General features: G+C 50.0%; 1 protein-coding gene across 2 annotated transcripts in view; it reads right to left on the bottom strand.

Moving 5' to 3' along the window:
* Window positions 1–6707: 6707 nt before the first annotated feature.
* The window catches only part of ANP32A (acidic nuclear phosphoprotein 32 family member A), a 39847-nt gene continuing 24324 nt past the window's right edge, over window positions 6708–22230 (bottom strand). For both annotated transcript variants that reach the window (XM_080676611.1, XM_080676610.1), the window contains exons 2-7: window positions 14786–14935; window positions 14437–14559; window positions 11754–11955; window positions 10212–10309; window positions 8188–8251; window positions 6708–7927 (exon numbers count right to left, since the gene is read on the bottom strand). In XM_080676611.1, coding sequence (XP_080532737.1) covers window positions 7866–7927; window positions 8188–8251; window positions 10212–10309; window positions 11754–11955; window positions 14437–14559; window positions 14786–14935 — 699 coding nt within the window. In that variant the 3' untranslated portion in view covers window positions 6708–7865. The remainder of the gene's footprint in view (window positions 7928–8187; window positions 8252–10211; window positions 10310–11753; window positions 11956–14436; window positions 14560–14785; window positions 14936–22230) is intronic.

Genomic DNA, 22230 nt, shown 5'->3' with positions numbered 1-22230 from the left:
TCACTATCAGTCATGACTCACTTCCCTCCATAGCTAACTTATAATTCACTAGAGGCCCGGTGCACAAATTTGTGCACAGGTGGGGTCCAGCCGGCCCACCCCAACAGGGGCCATCGGGCCGGGCCAGTTGAGGGGGGGTGTGGGAGGTTGACCGGCCCTGCCCCTGATGGGGGGGCTAATCTGGAGCAGGGCCAGCCAGGGGGAGGGGCCATGGGCGGTTGTGGGGGGCAATTGGGGCCCCAATCAGGCCTGTTGGCTGCCACAGTGCATGTCATAGCAACCGGTCATTCCATCATTCTGGTCACTTGGCTTTTATATATATAAACTAGAGGCCCAGTGCACGAAATTTGTGCACAGTGGGAGTGTCCCTCAGACCAGCCTGCACCCTCTCCAATCTGGGACCCCTCGAGGGATGTCCGACTGCCCGTTTAGACTCAATCCCAGTAGGATCGGACCTAAACAGGCAGTCGGACATCCCTCTCACATTCCAGGACTGCTGGCTCCCAACTGCTCGCCTGCTTGCCTTCCTGATTGCCCCTAACTGCTTCAGCCTGCCAACCTAATCACCCCCTAACCACTCCCCTGCCAGCCTGATTGATGCCTAACTGCTCCCCTGCCAGCCTGTTTGCCCTTAACTGCCCTCCCCTGCAGGCCTTGTCCCCCCCAACTGCCCTTCCCTGCAGACCCTGTCCCCCCCAACTTCCCTCCTCTGCTGGCCTGGTCACCCCTAACTGCCCTCCCCTGCAGGCCTGATCCCTCCCAACTGCCCTCCCCTGCTGGCCTGATCGCCCACAACTACCCTTCCTTGCAGGCCTGGTCCCTCCCAACTGCCCTTCCCTGCTGGCCATCTTGTGGTGGCCATCTTGTGTCCACATGGGGGCAGGATCTTTGACCACATGGGGGCAGCCATCTTGTGTGTTGGAGTGATGGTCAATCTGCATATTACTCTTTTATTAGATAGGATAGAGGCCTGGTGCATGGGTAGGGGCCAGCTGGTTTGCCCTGAAGGGTGTCCCGGATCAGGGTGGGTGTTCCCTTGGGGCATGGGGCGGCCTGGGCGAGGAGCCTGTGATGGTTTGCAGGATGGCCACGCCCCCTGGCGATGCAAGCGGAGGCCCTGGTATCTGAGATTTATTTCTCTTCTACAATTGAAACTTTGTAGCCTGGAGCGGAGCCAAGCCTTCTGCTCGCTCAGTGGCAGCAGCCATTTCTGTTGGGATTTATTTATCTTCTATAATTGAAACTTGGTAGCATTGAGTGGAGGCCTGGGCCGGCCAGGGTGTGCGGAAAGCTTGGCTTTCTCCATTGCTGGGGAAACCCAAGCCTCCCTCCTGCTCTCTCTGTGGCTGTAGCCATCTTGGTTGGGGTTAATTTGCATACTCGCTCCTGATTGGCTGATGGGCGTGGCTTGATGGTGTAGTGGAGGTATGGTCAATTTGCATATTGCTCTTTTATTAGATAGGATGGTCCATCCTTACAAATCTTCTAAACACCCCATCTTCCTTGCCCTCTGCTGTATGCATTCTCATCATCTGGCTAGTAAAGCCCAGCTCTCTGCCACCTCGATGCCTGCTCTCAAGCAGTAGAGCCATGCTCGGTCCCCCTTTAAAGTCATGGTCTCCATTTGCCCCTCCAGGCATCCGAGAGTGGTTGTTTCCCACCCTCCAGAACAACTGTCTCAGTCTTCTGCCCCTCTCATCCCCCAACCCCCACTGATGATCCTGCCTCTTATTTTCTGCAAAAGTAGACAGGAACTTTGCCATCTTCCCTCCATCAAATTTGCCCACTGACATGGACCTATATAGCCTTTCTCTCCTGTTCAAAAGATGAAGTGTCCTTTCCTCTACCAAAGACTAAACTTCTATTTAGTCACAGGATCCCAGGCCTCCAATTTTCTCCGAGATTCTCTGTCTCTCTCTCTCATCATCGATGCCTCCCTCTACACTGGATCATTCCCACCAACGCACAAACACGCTATCTCCTGTCACTTCTGGGAGGCAGACACTATAGAGAGGAGGCTCCTCCCAGGTCACACAGGCCTCCTCGCGCTAGCCCAGCATGCTGCCCCTTTCTACTTTTCAAGTATTAGAAGGAGTTGCTGTTGTTGTTTTTTCAAAACATGTAGGGTCCCTGTCTCCAGGGGTAGAAATCAGTTCTCCTTATTTCCGAGGTTCAAGTCATTTTTGTTGCATGACAGCTGTTCCCGGGGACTGTGAGGAGACTGGTTTTGTCACAGTCTGGAGAACTGCAGAGATGAGTGGGAGGACTGCGCTGGGCCTGAGAGCTGGATTCTTGAGAAAAGGTGTGAAATTAGTCAAACCAAGATTCAGAGATGAATCTTGCTGCAGTGAGCTGTAGGCTGCACAGGCCCTAGGAATTGAGGAAATACCCCCATACTTCAGGCCAGGAAGCTGTGCGTGCTGACAGCAGTAGTGCCTTCCTGGCTATGCGATCTTGAGCAAGTTTCATAATGTCTCTAAACCTGTTTCTTCATCTGGAAATTGGGGAGAATAACTACCTCAAAGAGAGTTCTTCTGTGAATATGAAATGAGATCACACGTGCCGAGCTGTTTTCTCTTGGCTTCTTCACTGGCCCAGGCAATCGTGAATGTGTTCGGACTGAGCCGTCTACACCGTCAGACCTCAGAAGATCCTTTTGTGAATTCTGCATCAGAGTGCTCCTGCCCACAGAGGCTGTTTCTCCCACGTTGATCTTTCCTACTGCCACCTCGTAGTTTTGACAGAGAACACCTTGACTAAACTTCATGTCAAGAGAGACCTACCTGAAGGCCTCAGGGCAAGGGAAAGACTATTACAACAAACTACCGACTAAGGCTGTCAGAAGCCATTTAGTCTGCATGGATCTTCTTACAGGATGTAAAGGTGACTTGTATGCAATCACCCAGCAAGTTCGTCTCAGGGCTGGGAGAGGATCCAGGTCTCCCAACTCTTGAGCCCTGGTCAAGGCTTGCTGGCCCTCAGAAAGCCATCAGCAAAATTTAGTGCAAACTCACTTCTTTTTACAACTAAGATCTTCAATATAGTGTATCGTGATAGTGGATACAGAGTGAATTTTATTGTATGTAAATTTTAAAAGGGGGGGAACCACTTTCATATAGATTATCTTAATGACCAACTGGTTTGTAGGACTGTTTTCCCCTCCTTACAGAAAATATTTGGGTTGCTGAGACTTCTTTTTCATAACACTGGCATCTCTCTCTTTCCCAAAAGCAGTTTTGCTTTCCACTTTGTAAAGTCCCTTCACATCTTTCCCACCGTCTCACAACCTGTAGTTATTATCATCCCCTTTCTCCAAGAAGTGTCAACATCATGTAGACCCAGGTTCAAATCCCAGCTGTCACTCACCACATGTGTTATCTTGGGCAGGTTACTTAACCTCTCTGAGCCTCACTTTCCTCAACATTGAGTGAGCATGGCCATAACTCTCCTCACTGGGCTGTTGTGGGTATTATGTTCAATGCAGCATTTCCCAAATGTCCCCAATGATGAGAATCCTCTGGGTACTTGTTAAAACACAGATTCCCAGGCCCCAGTCCAGAGCTACAGAACCGGAATTCCCAGGGGTGAGGGAGGCCTGGCAGTCTGACAAGCCCTAGGGATTCTTATCAGGGAGATTTGGGAAACACTAGGTTGACTTCTATAAAGCACATAGTGTTGTGTCTGGCACTAAGCGAATATTTAGCGAGTACTTATGTGTTCAGTCTTTGAAATGGGGATAATTACTGCCTGATAGGGTTTTTTATGAGAAAGAAGCAAAATGATGTGCGACGTCCAACATTAAGTTCTAAATCTGCGTTAGTGTCCTCACTCAGTGTACTGGCCCCCACCCCCCACCCCCCACCCCCCCAGGCCTCCATCATCCCAGCCCCACAGGCACAGCAGGAAGTTCCTCATTTAAATTCCAGGGACCAAGCCTCATTTTACCAATCTCTGTCCCAGGCCCTTCCTTGGACCAATCACTCTGGTCAGAGTATGGAACATGCTGATTGGCCAGCACTAGGTCACTTGCTCAGCCCAGGAACCAGATAGGTGACCATCAGCCCCACCTGAACTTCAGGAATGGTGATAGGCCATGTCCATGGGAGTCTCTGCGGTGGTTTTGCCAGACCTAGAGGAGAGGATGCCTGGCAGGCAACTCCACAGGCGCCCCTGGCATCAGCTCCCAAGTCCCAGGTGGCAGTCTGCGATGCCCCTGCTGCATTCAGAGCCCGCCTGGAGGGGCTCAGTCAGGCTGATCAGCCTCAGACCTGCCCTCATCTGTCCAACCATCTCCAGGCCTCTCCTTGCCCCACTCAGCCCTGAGCCCAGCTTGCCACAGGGGCCTGTCCAAGGGCTAGTCCAGGGACTCAGGAACACCACTGTCCAAAGCTGCTTATTAGGGACCCATTGTGGGAAATCTTCCAACCAGGAACAATGAGTCTCTGAACCAGAATAAAAACAGCCTTTGCAAGTCAGCAAGTGAGACGAACCAAATTGCTTGTCTGCCTGGCTCTTTGAACACAGTGGATAAGGAAAAGACCTCCAGTGTCAGACACAGGTTTGAAGTTTAGCTGCCAGTTACTTGCTGGGCTAGTTGTCTAGGTTGTCTGAGCCTTGGTTTCCTCTGTGAAAAGAGGGAGGCAATGGATATAAATTATGACAAGAGTAGGAGCTCATAATCTAGAATCAGCATCATCATCCTCCTCTCCAGGCACTAGTCTGCGTCAAGAAATGCCCTTCTCAGGGATGACCAGCCTGACACTATTGGGAAACCAAACCCACCATGAATATTTAAAAAACATAGGATGCACTCCAAAGCCATGTACAACACACAGCTGGGCCCTGGCGCTCGCGGCATCCTGTCCACCCAAGGCCGGGCTGTTCCTCCTGGAAGACACTACTGTGGATCTACTGATTCTCACAACAGCTGGCCTCCCTGCAACCAGTGAGCCGCGGGAGATTTGGTGCAGAAGCCCAGGAACAGGAGTCCTGGGGCCCAGGGTGGGCTCTGGCACCTTGCAGTGTGACCTTGAGCACATCACTCACCCTCTCTGGGTTCTAGATTCCTCTTCCATGAAATGAGAGGGGTGACTGATGACTGGGGGTTTCAGGCTCTCAAGGGTCCATAGGACATCTGCTAGCTCTCAGTGGGGAAACCTCACTCCCAGGTGCACTGGGCAAGGTGAGCAACCGCTTTACACAGCTGGCTCATACAGGTGTCTCGGGGAAGCAGGAGACACTCTAGTGCAAGACGAGGGGGCCCACTCTGGAACCACCCCTCCCTGGATTATTCCTGATGCTCTTTTCTGGCTGTATGACCTGAGTACTGGCACCTACCTAAGGTGGCTGTGAGAATCCATTAAGAATGAATCCTCAGTACCTGGCACAGAGCAAGAGCTCAATAAACGTCAGCCTCTCCCCTGTGGCTAAGCTTCCTCTTCCTCCTTGCCATTCATGACAAGGTTTGATAAAAATAGTCCAGACCTGGGTTTCACCCTGACCCCACCTCTTCTTACCTTCAAGTCACTGGGCCTTGGTATTCCTCACCTATAAAACAGGTAAGTAAGACTTTTACTCAAGGGCTGATGTGAATGTTCAGTATGATTGTCAGTTTTCCTCCCTCAGTTCCATCAGCATTAACCCAGTCATCGTCTATTTTAGCTTCCATTTTTATAGCATTTATTTCCGTATCTATGTGAGTCAACCCCCAGAAAGGGAGCCAGGGCCAGAAAACCCAAGGCCAGGCCCAAGCGGCTTGGATTTCACCCCACCCCCATGTTCTTTCGCCAGCTCTGGAGGCACAGAACATGCCTACCCCGTTCACCCTCACAGCCCCCGTTTTCCACAGCACCGGGCCTCTGGGAGGCCACTGCCCATCCTACAGAGTTAGGGGATATCTCCAAAGGGAAGTGCAGGAGTCCCAGGACACCACCCAGAGGGGTGGTTTCCCAAAAGCGAGGTGCTTCTCAGAGCACCTCACCTACTGGAACTGCACAGGTGCCAGGGCTCACATGGGGTTCAAGGCTACAAGGCTGAGGATGAAGACATGTGCATATGTATAAACTACCACAGCACTTTAGTATAACCCTTCTGGAAAACATGGCACCTTGCACGCGAGTGTTAGAAATGTCAACTTTTGGTGCAATGACACTACTTCTAAGCATTTGTTCTAAGAAATCCTCAAAACATGCAACAGAATGTCCACTGTGGTGGTAAGCTAGAAATAACATCAAACCATTGGTTAGGACGGAACACATCGGAGTAGTTAGTGGACCACTACCTACCCTTGTTAGATAGATGCTTTTGAAGACCCTTTAGAGGTAGAGAAATTATCGTAATAATGCTAAGTAAAAAAGACAAATGTGTTTCACACAGTCCTGAGGCTCTCAAGCATATGTTCTATTTTACAGTCTGAACAACAAAACAATGGAAGGTATTCAGAATAAGATCTGGTCCCAAGGTTGGCCTAACATTTTGGTTTTTTATCTTTCTCTCTTTACACTTCTCCCCGCTCCAACATGAAGCTTCTAATGAAGAAAGCACACCACTGAGTCTTGCTTTGAGACCCAAAGTGTCCAAACGTAGTATCGGGTTACGTATCCCATGAGAAAAGCTATTTTGTCAGGGAGCCCTGTCAGATAGCAGGTGGTGTGGAATGCATCTTAGATCAATGGCCTGTTGGACTCAAAGAAGCCATCCCAAAAAAATTGTATAAAAAGATTTATTGAAATTTATCAATGACAAACAGACATAAAACTCAAAGTTTGGCTCTTCTGAGGGGGAGGAAAGAAACGGTGCAGATGCTCTTTTGTACAGATGAAACACGGGCCAGGAAGCACGTCACTCCTAAAGCAATCCAGAAGAGGGACATGAAAGCAAACCTGTACATTCACTAGGAATTTGCAGTCATTTCAGATTTCCACTAGGTAAGAAAATACAATTTTGCGCTAGTTTTTCCGTGCTCGGGCGTATGAAAAAAAACAAACAAACCCAGCCGACATGCAGCAACATCTCCTGCACTTAGGTTTGTAAAAATGATCTAAGCACAGGAGTACATGTGGAAGAATTCTCTTGTCATTTTGTAAAACAAAGCATTCTAATATTTTACATTACAAGAGAGGAGAGTTTTTAAAAAATCTTTTAAAGAGGTTAACGGTTAAGGGTTTGCTTCTTCTCTTTTCATTCTAACCACCAAATCCATTTTACTCATGAGCTTGCTGTTTTCAGCTCTCTGGCTCATAGCTCCTACTCCTAAGAGTGACATCAGAGTCTTCTTCGTAGAACGAAGCCCACCACCATCTGTGAAGAGGGAAAGGGAATGAGAGATGGGGACTGTCCCCCCAACCAGTGCCAAAATACGCCTTTAGGTTGCTATTTAAAACCAGGGCGTTGGATGCCTCTAGCAGGCCCAAGAAATGCAGAAACCACGTGAACCAGAACAAGAGGTAAGATGTGGCTGGTGCTCAGTCCCTCCTGGGCTTTGCGAAACCAAACTGAGGCAGCCTCGGCCTTCCAACCAACTCAAGAGACTCAGGAAATACCAGGAAATGTGAGAGGCCTCCAAACCATCCTCTCTGAGGGTATGGAGCAAATGCTCAGTTGGTGTGTACTCAGCTATTGCAATTACAGGGACAAAAACAGACACAAAAAAAGTAGGGGAAAAAATAAGGAGTGGCAGTAAAAATAGTATTTTATTCCACCCCCTCCCGCCCACCCTCTCCCCACAACCCCCAGTACACTTTTCCCCTCTCGTTCCCACAGCAACGTTACAATCAGAAAAAAATAAGTTTCGGGGGGCGGGATTTGGGGGGTACGGGTAAAAACAGTCAAATCACAATAGGAATTTTTCAAAATAGGTTATCCACTTAGTCATCTTCTTCTCCCTCATCTTCAGGTTCTCGTTTTCGCTTCTGACCCTTTTCTTCTTCTGGAAGAGCAAGGAAAAGGCGTTCAGATTAGAGTGGTCCTACCTCTAATTTACCCCCACCCCCCACCATGGAAGCCAGGGGACCAGACATCTAGGAAGCTTTGCCCTCCTGGCAAACCGAGGCAGGACATCTGCAAAGCCAGGCACCTGCAGCCTCAGATGGGCATGTTCTGCCCACTGCCAGGTCTCTGGGGTCTACACAGTCTACTGTCAACTGAAGGGGACAGCTGCTACCAGCCAAGAGTACAAAGGCTGCCTACCACCAGCCTCTTCTTCATCTTCCTCATCGTCTACTTCCCAGTCGTTATAATCTTCTTCATCCTCCTAGGAGAGAAGATGTGTGCCAGTCATCAGTAGTGCCCCGGCCACAGACCTGCTGAGGAAGCCACTTTCCCCAGCACTGATTCTCAAAAAAGGCCTCTCAGAGCCCCCATGGACATTCTTTTCCATCACAGACCCCTTTTAAGATTCTATGGAAAGCTTTAAACTCCACCCCCAGAAAATACCTCTGTCACATACAATACTTGCAAACAATGTCAGGGGGGGTTGTGGATCCTACCCCAGGTTAAGAATTCCTGAGCTGAAGTCCCTACGACTCAGGCAGCGTTCTAATCCAATGCGCTGCTTTCCTAGGAGAACAGGTTCCCAAGCAGACTCTCCGTCATGGAAAGTAGGCCATCCTTCCATCTGTCCTCAATCTAGTGCTGGCTTCAAGGAAGACCCCAGTTTCAGCAAACACAGATTCTGTGGGCAAGTCCAACCTCACCCCACACAGCCCAGCACCATCTTGCAAACTTGGACCACTTGGAGGGGAGAATAAATTCCACTGAGGGCATCATCCCAGCTCGGTAAGATCCAGCCAGATGTGTGACTTCTTTTCAACACAGGACCCTTGCTTTATGCTGCTCCCGGGTTACATGCTAGTTAAATCTCTGCCTGTTGAACACTGTTCCTAAAGCATCAGGCAGGCCATTGTTTAACAAGAACTTGGTGATAGACTTCTTTTTGTCAAGGGAAATATCCTTTTATAATGTCACAAAAGAATTCCTTAATCAGTCTGTTTGCTGAACTGGTGTGTGTGTGTGTGTGTGTGTGTGTGTGTGTGTGTGTGTAAGCTCTCCTTTACTGGAAGCTGGAAATCTGCAGATGGTCAATAAGATCACATATACACACATACATACACACACACACACACCAACCCTGCACGCTGCAGCTTCTGTGGCAGGAAGAACAAGGCAAAAAACCCCATTAGTCAACACAATATACTGCCCTGTCCTGGGAGGTGTGGGGGCGGCTGTTTTCCTAAGGGTTCAGAGGTGAGCCTAGCAGCCTACACCCAGGGAGAAGAGCAACTGCACCGAGACCAGGCAGGAACCAAGCCCATCGCACCAGCTCTCCTCTCCGCCGGGGCTGTGCTGGCTGGGAGATCCTGCCCAAGTCGGTGTGCTCGGCAGGTGGGTGTCTGTGTGCTCAATCAAGAGACAGAAAACCGGGAGAAACCAGGAGCCTTGTCCATGCTGTTATAATTTTAAACCTCTCCACATCTAACTTTAATAATCAGCAAGAGCTGATGCAGAACACCCAATACAAAACCCAGCACGCTGAGCCGGCATCTTGGAGGAAGAAGGGAGTGAAAGCCTAAAATAGCAAGTGGTCAAACACCTTAGTCAGACACTGTCCTTAAGCATTTTACTTATAAATTCGTTTATCCTCTTGACAATATAGTGAGTTGATCCCTATTTATAATCCAGATGGCTATTTCTCAGATGAAGAAATAGAAAGGTCAAGGAATTTGTCCAGGGACACACAGCTGAATCTCTGTGCTATATTACCACTCACAGACACATCCCAGACTTGTCAAAAAACTAGGAACCAGTCAATGTGTTAAGAAAATGGCACTACTTCCATTGTGTGCACTAGACCCTTGTCACTCTGATTTGGGATCCAGCAGTGTCTTTCATTATCCATCAGTTCAGGGCAGTCTTTGATTTTCCCTAATACACTGTGAGTGCTCAGTGAATTAACATATGAATGCAAAAGGGCAGGAAATGGGGACATGGATGCAGTAAGAACTAATTTGAGGGCTAGGCTTACACCAGCAGGTGAGGTCCCCTCTTTACCTGCCTCCAGAATCCCCTCTCACCCACTCCTAATCCAACTCCCCAGGACTTGCTGCAAGTCTGGCTTCTCTCAAACCAGCCCTGAGTCCCTCTTACTTGCTGACTCAGAGGCAGCAAGTAAGAGGGACTCAGGGAGATGGTACCCCACCCAGCCAGGCACTTACCTCTTCCTCTCCACTCACATCCTCCTCTTCACCTTCTTCCTCCTCTTCTTCATCCTCTTCATCTTCCACTAGATGAGCATCCTCATCATACTCTTCCTCTGTGCAGTGGAAATGGGGACAAGAACGAATTGGTGGTGAGCTGGTTCCTCCCTTGCACAGCACAGGCCCCAGGCTGGCGGGCCTGGCAGGGGTGGTACGGTCCTCAGTGTGGGGCCTATGACCTCACACCCCACCAAGGCCCAAAGCCTAGATGCCTGAAGGTGATGGAACACATCCTAAAATGATCTAAAAGATAAGCCCTTGAGTGGTGTGAGCAACAAGCCCTGGTCCCGTAGCTGTACAAAAATGAGAGACCTTTTGTGAAGGTTGAGACCACGGAGAAATGGAAGGATCAGCGGAACAGGCACAGGGCCCGGGAAAGCTGAGAAATTAATTCATTTAGAAAGAGCATCCAGCCAAACTGCTCACTTTAAAGCAGGGGTGAGGTGTGTCGGCCTATGGGCTGTATAAGGCCCCGAAATATTTGGTCTGGCCCTGCCAAGGCATTAGGGGTGAGTTAATTAAATGTTTGACCAAATATAGCAGACTAATTCTTAAGTTGATGATTCTGTATGGCCCTCAAATGATGTCATAAATATCCAAATGGCCCTTGGCAGAAAAAAGGTTCCCTACCCCCACAAGAAATCTGAGGCAGAGGGGAGAAGTGATTTGTTCAAGGTCACACATCAAATTAGTTTGTGCCTAGAAACCTGGTCTCAGGACTCCAGTCCTGGGCCCGTTATGTTGTATCACAAAGTGCATGAATATCTTGCAAAATACTCCCATCTAACAATGAAAACCAAAATCTTGGGTCTGAATTAACCAGGCAAGTATCTCCATTCTCAACTGTACTCTGGCCATGAAGAACCATGGAAAAGCCACACTGTGCTGGTGACGAGGGAAGGCAAGAGAAGGTGCCCTTTCCTTTCCCTCCCTGCAACCCTGGCTGCTCGCCACTCTGCCAGGGAGCCCACCAGGCTACCTGCAGCCTCCACTTGCCGGGGTCCCTGGGGCTCACAAGTCCTGGACTGTGGTTCTCTGGGCTGCAGCCACCAGGGGGCCCCACAACCTCTCCAGCTCCATGACTGGACATCTCAGACTATACCCCACCTTCCTCTATTTGCTCCCCCCTACCTGGGACAGTGTCTGAGTCTAGAGTCACAGAATCTCATTTCCAGTGGGACTTTGGAAAGGGAAAAAAAAAAAAGAAAAAAAAAAAAAACCCAAGTGAGGCTTCAGCTAGATGGTCTTTAATAAGTTACTATACAGTCAGAGTCAGGCTGTTTCTCTGGGGCTCATGCACGATTCTTTTAGGGAAGTCAACCAATGATCCAGATTAGGGACACCAGTAAACACAGCAGAGAGCCCCACTCCCTCCATAGCTTTGGAAGGAGGTTGACAGTCCTACCCCTGAGCAGCCAGTGGGGGCCTCCCAACACCCAGGCCACCCCTCTGTAAAACAGGGAGGAACCAGGCCTGCCCTGGCCTCACTCGGCCACCCACCATCCTCATCCTCCTCCTCCTCATCATCCAGGCCCTCTACGTAGCCCTCGGCGTCGGAATCAGGGGCCTCCTTGTCGTCCCGGTCATAGCCATCGAGATATGTAAGTTGTGGGAGGAGCTTGAACACGTTTTCTCGGTAGTCGTTCAGGTTGGTTACCTCACAATTGAAAAGGTCTAAGCTCTTGAGGTTTTCTAACTTTTTCTGCAAGCAGAAAAATAAAGTCAACAGTGAGTGACCTGTGGGAGGCAGGAGAGGAGGGGACAGGTGGGCGAGGGGAAACAACCCAGGGAAACAGGTGGGGATGAAGTGAGACAGTGTGAAGAGCCAAGGCCACAGGGGGTAAAGAATTCTGATTTGGTTCTGCTCGGCCACAACGTCCACCCACACACATCACCCCCAGTTGATGGGCCTCCGTTTCTTCACCTGGAAAACGAAGGGTTGGATTTTATCGTTAAAATCTCATCCAATGCTCACACTTTCATTTTGCTTGAAATTAAGTGGGGCTCTCTTGGTGCATGAGACAAGAGCTGTGCTGCCTGCCCCTGTGACAAGGGGCCAGACGGGAACTAAAACGGCAGCATGAGCCAACATACTAACCCCTGCTGCTAGAATAATAGGAGTCAACACAGCACTTGTGTATTAACTCAATTTGTCCTCAGAACCCCGATAAGCTAGAAATAATTATTTGCTCGTTTTCCAGATGAGGAAGTAGAGAACTGAGGTTTGGCAGCCCAGCTTCACTACTGTGCATACTCTCCGCCATGCTGCCTGTCAAAAAGGACGAGAGAAAACCCAGCGGAGGATCCAGATTTTGTTCATGGCACTTAACGTGAATACATTTGCTTTGTCAAAGCTTTATCTACAAGGGTTTAAGGTCATATATTCCTGCTTGGTGTCTGAGGAAACTGAGGCCCAGGAAGTGGAAGGGTCACACAGCTAGCAAGAAGACCCTGCCCCAGGCCAAGCCCCTGTTCCCATGGGGCCAGGCCTAACAGGCGACAAAAGCCACTGTCCCTCAGGGTCAATGTCAGTAACCAGGTTGCTCTCTCAAGAGTTCAAGATAGAGACATGGCCATTCTCAGCAGAAGGTCAAGGGCAGGGAAGGAATCTCGGCTGTGGTTTGGGTGGGTGAGCCCAGCACCCCCAACCAAAGCAGTTGCCCACCCTTTAGTGGTGAGTGTAACCCATCAGTCACACTACACTGATCACTAGGAAAAGGAAGCTACAAAAATGTATGGTCTGGCCCTAACCGGTTTGGCTCAGTGGATAGAGCGTTGGCCTGTGGACTCAAGGGTCCCAGGTTTGATTCCGGTCAAGGGCATGTACCTTGGTTGCAGGCACAACCCCAGTGGGGAGTGTGCAGGAGGCAGCTGATCGATGTTTCTCTCTCATCAATGTTTCTAGCTCTCTATCCCTCTTCCTTCCTCTCTGTAAAAAAATCAATAAAATATATATTAAAAAAAAAAAGTATGGTCTGGGTGGGAGGAGCATGGTGTGTGTGTGTGTGTGTGTGTCTGTCTATATCTGATCTCTAACGATGACTGATTCACAGTGTTTTATACACTTGGTCCCTCACCACCCAAACACACAGCTAGACCTCCACACATTTTCCCTTTTGTAATGAAATTGAGACTTTCAGATATACAAAATAGTTTTGCTTTCCGATCAGAGGAGGACTTGACAAGAAGTTCCATGGGAAGCCCATTCTAGTGGGTGACCCCATGCCACAGATGGGCAGAAAATGTCTAGCTTCCTGTTCTGCCACCTGGGCCATCCACCAGCCCCCCGAGCACCCATAGAGGGCAAAGAGTGCTTTTTGGATAAGAACCCTACAAACCCAGCTGAGAAGTGCTCCAACCTCCACCCTCAGAAAAGGGAAACTTGACAAAAGACCCCCAGGGCTTTCCCCTGATTCTAAGTTGCATGGCGTATGAAGTGACTCTTAGGTGTATATTTACAATAAGTGTGTTTATTTTGTGTGGTAGTATTTCTATCTTTCAAAAAAATCTACTAATGAACCAATGACATATCTTACAGTTGACCTCCTTAAAAACAAAATCAAGATAATTCAGTCATTCAGATCCTGCTTATGTAAAAATTGTTATCCTGACCAGGACTTACTGTTCCGGCCAGTAAGAACGTTTGGGAGGACAGCAGAGGAAGGCCGGCACGTGGCTCCCAGACCACGGTTCTCTGCCATCCCAGACGGCTTGTGTCGGGGCCGACCCATCTCTCACCCTTCAGAGGCACCAGCCTCAGGCCAGTCAGTGACCAAGGAGAAAACAGATTTGCCTCCTCCGGGATCAGCCTAATTCTTGGATGGATCCTCCCTCCCCAAAGAGGGGCCAGGAGCCTGGAGAAATGACAGCTCCAGTTTCCAAAGGGAAGCAGACACTGCATGAGGAAAAGCACTAGGCCCGACGCTGAGGCTAGGGGCCTAGTCTTCACCCAGACTGCCAGGCTGGCTGTGTGACCTGGGCCAAGTCACTTAACTTCTCTAGGTCTCAGTTTCTTGACGGATGAAGCAGAAATAGTTGCTCAAACTCTATCTCACAGCACATAGTGATAGTTAAATGAAGTAAAAAAAGTAAAATAAGTGGAGGGAAACTCAAAAACAGCATTCGCTGCTATCAGTCCTGCCCTCCGCCCTCCCTGTGGAGAGGGAAGGACCCAATGACTCACCAGTGGCTCTATTGTGCTGAGGTCTTTAATTTTGTTGCCACTTAAGTTTAGATGCTTGAGGTTCGGACACTTTTCTGCCAATACTTCCAGGCCCCCTGAGATTCTGTTATCGCTTAGTTCAAGCTAAACAAGACAGGGAAATAAAAAGCAGAAACAGCTCTTAAAATGAAGGCTCTATGCTCAGAGCCTAGCAGACAGCGGGGCAGGCAGCTGGATACACCCTCAATTATGCTCCTTAAAACATGAAGTGATGGCCATTTCTCCTCCCCACCCCGACCACCTGCTTGAGGGCGCATGCGCACGTGCGTGTGTACACACACACACACACACTCCTCTACACTCTATTTACCTTCTTAAGTTTGTTTAACTTTGGTAAGTTTGCGACTGAGGTGAGGCCTACGTTGATTGTACTTAAGAACTCCAGTTCTTCAAATTCATCTGTGAGGCCTTCGATTTTGCCTTCATAAGACCGACAGTTGTCCAGGACAAGCTCTTTCACCTGGAAAGGGAAGGACTGTGAGAATGGAGGAAGGAATGGGGCTGAGGCAGAAGGGTATCAGGCCTCCTTGGAGGACAGGGCAACAAAGCCAGGAAGCAGTCCCTCGTACATTAAAAACAGCACTTCCGGGGCATTGCACTGCACCTGCCCACCCTGGTCTTTCTACCCGGGGGCTCAGGTTGAGGTGAGCGGAGCTGCAGAACCAACCAGGGGCCACTCCAGACAGGAGGCATGGCTGAACTGCAGAAGATAAATTCAGTAAGCCCTGCCGCATTGACAATACTGGTGGTCTCATTCCAACCCTACCATGCACCACCACAGCCTCCAGACCCTGGCTCTAACGTTAGGAGACTTCTGAGCCTCACCCCACGCCCATCGTGGCCCCAGCCTGACCAGCCCGAGGCCAGCTCCCTACTGCCCACCCTCAACCCACGTGCTTCCTTCACCTCCATGTGTCTGTGACCTTCTTCCTGCTGGCGTACCCTCCCATTCTTGTTCTCACACTGCTCTTGCCACCAGTCATAACCTGCCCACCTGGCCTGGAATTTGTCACCATGGTCACTGCTTGGCCTACCCCAGGGTAGGGAGAGACAATTAGGGGCTCCTCCAACTCTCCATTCGCTAGTCCACTGCTGTCCCACAGAACTTCCTGTGGCAAGGGAAACCCCTGCACTGTCCAAGAGGGGAGCCACTAGCCATGGGTGACCACTGAGCATCTGCAGTGTGGCTGGTGAGATCGAGTTTTAAATTTAATTTAACTTTAGTTAATATTAAGAGACACATGTAAGCTACCATAACAGATATCTCAGCTCTCAGTTTTGCCCTTCAGGGTCCTGAGTAGATGTGGAAGGAGAAAATGGAAATCCACAAACCAGGATGGACCCATAATGAAATGCTGAGGGCAACAAAGTCCAAAAGCTGGTCTTTGGAGGCACTTCTATGGCTCTGCCCCCTGCCCAACTCTCTGGAGGCAGTTTGCCCTATTAGGGGTTTTAGATTCTCCTCTCTTGGGCCCCAAATCCTTTATTTCTAATGAGGTAGAAAGAACTGATAAAAAAGCTACCCTCTCATTAGGTTGTTAGAAGGCAGACGTGGGTGATGTGGGAGGCCAGGCTTTCGGACAATAGGGTGAGAAGAGCGATCATGTCTCAGGCCTGAACTTACCCAGGGAGTCAACCAGGGCAGCCAGGGTGCTAGCCCTCCAGGCAGATGCCCAGTTACCCACTCAGGTCCCTGACAGGCTGGCATGGCAGCCCCTGGCCTCCCAGGGCTGGCAGGCACCTTAAAGATGATTCCACCTGGCCACACCTGGGGCCTGACACAGCACCCCTGCCTGCTCCCTGCAACCTCCAGGAAACATGCACTGCTGCCGCCTGGACATGCTGGCCCTGGGACTTCTACCCACAGGTCTGACTTCTCAACCCCGGGTCACACGGACAGGCCTGTCCTTCTTAGCAGCAGCCTTGCAATGTCCAAAGGGTCATTCCTGCCCCTCAGAGACTCTTCTTCTCAGGGATAAGCAGTCGGACCCTGTAACCTGCCTGCCAGGCTGCCCCCATGCTTCCCTGCAGCAGGCGAATATGCTTAGGTTTTCCCTGCAGGGTCCAGGATGACCATCTTGCCAAGGTCCTCCAGATACCCCTCCAATTGGGGCTTCTCTGGGTCAAATGCCAACTTGGGGGAACAGACCCACGGCAGGCCTGCTGTGCCCAGTCTACGCTTGCCAGCGGGCAGACTAGGGGAGCTCAGGGCACATCAGTGCTCTCTTCCTCCCTGCTGGAGAGATGCACGCGGCTCAGCCCAGAACAGTAGCAATTTGCAAGGAGGGGCAAAGCACGGCATAGTATTAATCCCTCACGGCTAGGAAGCTCTGGGCCTAGGCACTGGCGCCAAGGCCCACCTTTCCTGGGGCCTTTCCTGTCCTTTCCCACTCTCTCAGTCCCCAGGAGAGGCCAGATGTCCAGGTCAAGTCACCTTCTCAAGGTCAGTGGCAAGAATGCCTGGGAATAAGTCCTACCCTAGGGCAGGAAATCAGTGTAGAGCCAGGAAGCCAGGCCTCAGGGGAGCAGAGCAGATGGAGGGAGAGCAACTGTCCTGGGGGAGGGAGGACCCTCCTTCAGTCTGTGGTAAATGCCGGAGTCACAGGGCCCACCATCTTCTTTAGTTACTGTTTCCTTGGAAGGTCTTGGGAGTTCTGTAACCTCCACCAAAGAAAGACAAATATGAGAACGGATTCCAATCCACCCTCAACGATTTCAGACATGTAATTTCTCTAACCGGGTCAACGGCTTTCTCCTCTTAAGGCCATTAGCCAAGGAGAAGGCCCCGCAGCTGGCGGGAGGTGGTGCCGGAGAGTCAAGGGAATTCCTCCTAGAAGTCGACCTCTTTCCCGAAGCAGCACAGTGCTGCCTGGGAATTCTACAGACAGAGGCTCCAGCTCCAGCTCCAGCTCCAGCTCCACACCAAACTGGAGGCCATTCCTCTCGGGACCAATATGCAAGTAAGTGCTACTATTACTACTCTGTTATTAATAACAATCCTGGGCTCTTTCCTGGGCCCTCAGCAGGCACTCTCTAAGTGCTAGGCCCACAATGGCTCCACAGGGCATTCTCCCGTTTCTCAAGGGCAGAAGTGGTCACAGGAGTGTGTCTGCTGGTCCCGGTGGTCAGTGTTGGCTCCTGATGATTTCTGACATTCTCAAATATAGGGCACAGGCGCTCCCAGCGCCCCAACTCAATCAGACAAGCTGCTCTGACAGCCACCTGCTCCCCTTTTACCCCTCTTTTAACTGTTTCACCAGCCGGGTGGGGGCCACTCCCAGCAGACCCCACCTTGGTTACACTTCCTCAGTAACCAAAGCACAAAACAACCCAGCCCTTGCTCAGATGAGGCTGAAGTCAGGGAACACAGATCTGGAGAGGGGCTGGGGGACCCCACTCTCTCCAGGGAGCAAGAGGCTGCTTCCAGTCACTGGCAAGGGAGGCCTGTGGTGTCTGGGAGCCAGGTCTGTGGGGCATGCAGGATCCCTGGGGTTTCTGCATTTCCTTCCTGTTGGGGGTTTCAGCACTCTTAGGGGTGAGATTAAAGAGGAGGGGGGCAAGTCCAGGCTTAAACCCCAGGGTACTAATATCACCAAAACGTACAAACCACACTGGGGGAAACCCACTTCTTCTTTGTGGGTTGATGGGGATGGCAAGTAAGCTGTCTGTGAAAAGTCTGAAATGGACCAAACAGAAAAAAACAAAAACGCCAGCCCAACAGCAGAAGTCATGGGGCCCACCCCCTACCTTGGACGAGGGCCACACTTTCTTTGAGCTCCCGAACAGGAACAGGCTATCTATCCACACCTCCAACCCGCCCCAGGTTTCCTTAAATCACTTTGAACTGTTGCAATTGCAACCCGCTTCCTCCTGTCTCTGCTTGGTGACCATGCTCTAAACCTTCCAGGTGAAGAGAGCATCCTTGACATTCAGGGAGTGTTCTCCTTAAAAAAAAAAAATTAAGGCCCATTTCCTCCTGCCAAATCCTGGGTGTGAGCGAAGTGCAAAGTTAAAATTAAACCGGAAATTTGTACTTTGGGTTTAGACTCTCTCCCAACTCCAATGGCTGTTTAAAAATATCCGAATGTGGTTACTCTCTTTCTAGTTCAACAGCTGGGACGACACTGCTTGTATAAGGAGCTCTTCAGATACACCAATGGCAAACCTATACAGGACCCTCTGTTTCATGCCTCAAGTGCTGACACCCCAGAGAAGCCTGAATATCCACACTCGGCCCCAAAGAGATGTGAGTGGAGCACTAAGAAGTTCCCTAGAATTCAGACTGCCCGGCCCTGGTATTTCCTGAAAAACTTATCCACAAAGCAATAACGCAGTGGCCATTTCTCACCACCGAGAGCTGTGAGGTCCATGATCAACATGAACACATTATTACTGAGGAACAACCCACTGGTTGTTCTAAAACTGTGCAATCGTGTCTTTACAGTGGCTCCAATTTGACCATTCCTCTGTGTTCCCAACACTGCAGCCTGGTCCTGGCCAGTCACGTAAGCCACTCTAAGCCCGCTCTGCTTCCAAAGGGGCCTCTGTGACAGCAGGGACATTGGACTCCTGGGAATAGGCCCTGACTGGGGGCCAAGGACCCGGCTGACGGGTTGAATGAACCCTGACTGTATCCCTGAGATGCTGGGCTCAGCCTCTGCAGAAAGGGGATGATACTTGTTAACCTATAAAATGCAAACTCTGGCCTAGAAAACATTCTCAGCTTGTGGCCACTGCCGGGGGGGGGGGGGGGGGGGGGAGAAATACAAGTTCCTAAACTGACCTGAGAGGCCCTCCACTCTGGATCTCCCCCTACGCCCTCCAATCTCATTGCTCCCCGCCTCTCATCCTTGCACAAGGCCCCCCTCCCCAGGAGGCCTTTCCCTGGGTCCAGCTCTGAGCATCCCAGGGCACCAAAGGCAGCTGCTGCATGAATCATTTAATCGTGTATTAAGCATCCGATCCTCCTAGAGGTCAGGGACTGTCCTTCTCCATAATCAGCCTAGCGGGGAGTGGACACCAGAGCAACTGCTTAACAAATGTCCTGTCTATCGTGCCAGGCACAACACTAGGTGCGGGGCACACAGAGTAAGTCAAACCATGAAATTTACAATGTAACTGGTCCAGGACAAGCTGAATGAACACCCTCCTTCTGTGAACAGCGGCAGCAATGGTTTCCAGTATGTCTTGTATCCCGGAGACCAGCGAACTGTGCACACTCCTCCCCCCTGACCCAGTGCTCCTGTGTCACTGTTCACCTGGGCCAATGCTGAGAGACTCGGAGGGGACAGTGAGCAGGAGGTGTGGTGGCTGGCTAGGAGGAGACAGACAGCTGGTAAATAACTACAGTCCTGTGTGCCAGCTAGGAGGCATACTGTGGGACCTAGAAAGACAAAGAAAGGGGACACACATATCAAAGCCAGGACTGGCCATGTAATTTGTAGGGCCCAGAGCAAAATGAAAATGTGAGAACCCTTGCTCAAAAATTATTAAGAATTCCAAGACAGTGACAGCAGCACATTAAACCCAAGAGCAGGGCCCTTCTAAGCATGGGGCCCTGTGTGACTGTGCAAGTCACATGCCCGTGAAGCTGGCACTGATTTAAATGGACAACTTGGGCCTCAAACAGAGTCCTCTGAAGGCCAGAACCAGAGAAAAGGAAGCTGAGTGAGAACTGCTCTTTATTTTCCCAGCATTTCCTGAGGCAAGGTGGAGAGGTGGACAGAAGGCAGGCTCTGGAGTCACGATAAGACCTGGCTCAAATCCATTCTCCACTTGCTTGCTCGCTCATCTCACCCTTCCTGAGCTCCTACAATGACCAGAGTTTGATCACTTAGGGTTGGATTAAATGAAATAATACTTTGAACACCCCAGCTGTGGAAAAAGCCATTTTTCTTCCCCTTGATCCAGTCACCTTTATTGCTGTGTCCCCTATCAAAGCACAAGAACGAGAACAGCCCGATTGGTGTGGCTCTGCAGCTGGGCATCGACCTATGAACTAGGAGGTCATTGTTCAATTCCCAGTCAGGGCACATGCCCAGGTTATGTGTTCAATCACCAGTAGGGTCATGCAGGAGGCAGCTGATAATAATTCTCTCTCATCATTGATATTTCTACCGTTCTCACCCTCTCCTTTCCTCTCTAAAATTAAATATAGATAGATAGATAGACAGATAGATAAATGAGAACAAAAGCAGGCCAGCAGATCTGAGTTATTACCTCAGCTGTTTGCAAGGCTTCCTCATGGAATATACAAGGCCTTTTAACATTTTGGAGAACTAAGATGGTGTACCCCAAACACACCCCTTTATTTTACATCCACGCCTTGATTCTTTTTTTCCACTAACCTCAACCCTTGACTGTCTTTTTTCACTGAGCAAGACTTCAATACATATTTGTAGCTTTGGTTTCAACCTTGTCAGTCCCTGACCAATTTAGTTTTCCAGTTCCAGCCCTGCACAGAAGAGAAGACTCAAATCAAATTGACCCTGTGGTGTTTTTTTGTGTGTGTGTGCTCATGGGTTTTAAATAGGTCAGCTTTTAAATGGGCCATCCCCTGTTGCAGATTTCTAGCTAGAAGGCCAGACTGTTCGAGGCACCAAAGCAGAGGGGAAACGGGCTTCTCCCAAACGTGTTCGATTAGAGTGATAAATGCTTGTGATTTTGTCATTGTAACCAGAAAATCTAGTTTTGCTTCACAGTTGGTGTGACAAAACCTGCAAAAATCAGTGAGGTTCCATGGGGTGAAAGTCAGGTTCTGGGAGAAAAGTCAGACATTTCGAAAGCTAGACAGGCCTTAGGGATCATCTAGGTCAGTGGCTTGCTGACCACAATGCACAGTAAAAAAATCCATTTACACCTTGACTCAGTGCATACCTTTTTGTGTGCATATAGACATACACACTGAAACAAAACTTACCCTGTTAAAATTACTCCTTTCTAGTACATTAAAAAAAAATTTTAAACCCATGGTTTGCAAAATACTGGTCTAGTTTAGCCCTCTTTTCTCAGAGGAAGAAGCCGGGTCCAGAGTTTGCCTAGAGCTCAGGAACCACAGGCTGGGTGATTCTTCTGCTGTACCATGTGCACTGTACTGCTGCTCTTACCAGAAACCAGTCCCCTGTGGAAGACCCAGAAATTGTCCATGTAGCTTTCAGTTTCTGTTAAGAGGAGGGTATTCCTCAGCCTTGATGGTAGCGGAGACAGGTGTCCACACCTCTTAAAGATCTTTTAAAATCTTAACTAAGGGGCAGGGCCCACATTACTAAAAAAATAAAAATAAAAAAATAAACCTCTCCAAGATAAAAAAAAAAAAAAGCATCTGAGTGTCTGGATTTTGTTTCCTACAATAGAGCTCTGGAGGCACGGGCGGGGTGGGAACACATGGCCGCGGGAAGTCGGTGACGCCATTCTTATTATTTTAGGGAACCAAGGAACGCAAGCAAGCAGCGCGCTGCAGCAGCGGTAATTAAGCTGTTGGCCGGCAAGGGTAATAGGCTGCGCGCCGGCTAGGGGAGGGCTTGTATTAACATAAACCCTGTGACTGGCTCCCTCGCTGCCTGGAACTGGATTCCTACCTCCTCCACGGGTGTGGGGAGGACTTGGTGGCTGTCTCGCCAAGACAGAGGAGCTGGTTCCACTGCAGATGCTTCCTCCAGCCAGAAGGACAGACTCAGAGCTGTAACCACCCCAGGACCCGCCCAGGTGGGTGTAGGACCTGGGCTTTGGGCCTTCCAATGGGCCTGTTTAACTTCT

The sequence above is a fragment of the Plecotus auritus genome (assembly GCF_963455305.1).
Source record: "Plecotus auritus genome assembly, chromosome: 1".
Classification (NCBI taxonomy): domain Eukaryota; kingdom Metazoa; phylum Chordata; class Mammalia; order Chiroptera; family Vespertilionidae; genus Plecotus; species Plecotus auritus.
The sequence above is the reverse complement of the archived record's forward strand: the minus strand, read 5'-3'. Positions and strand labels throughout refer to the sequence as shown.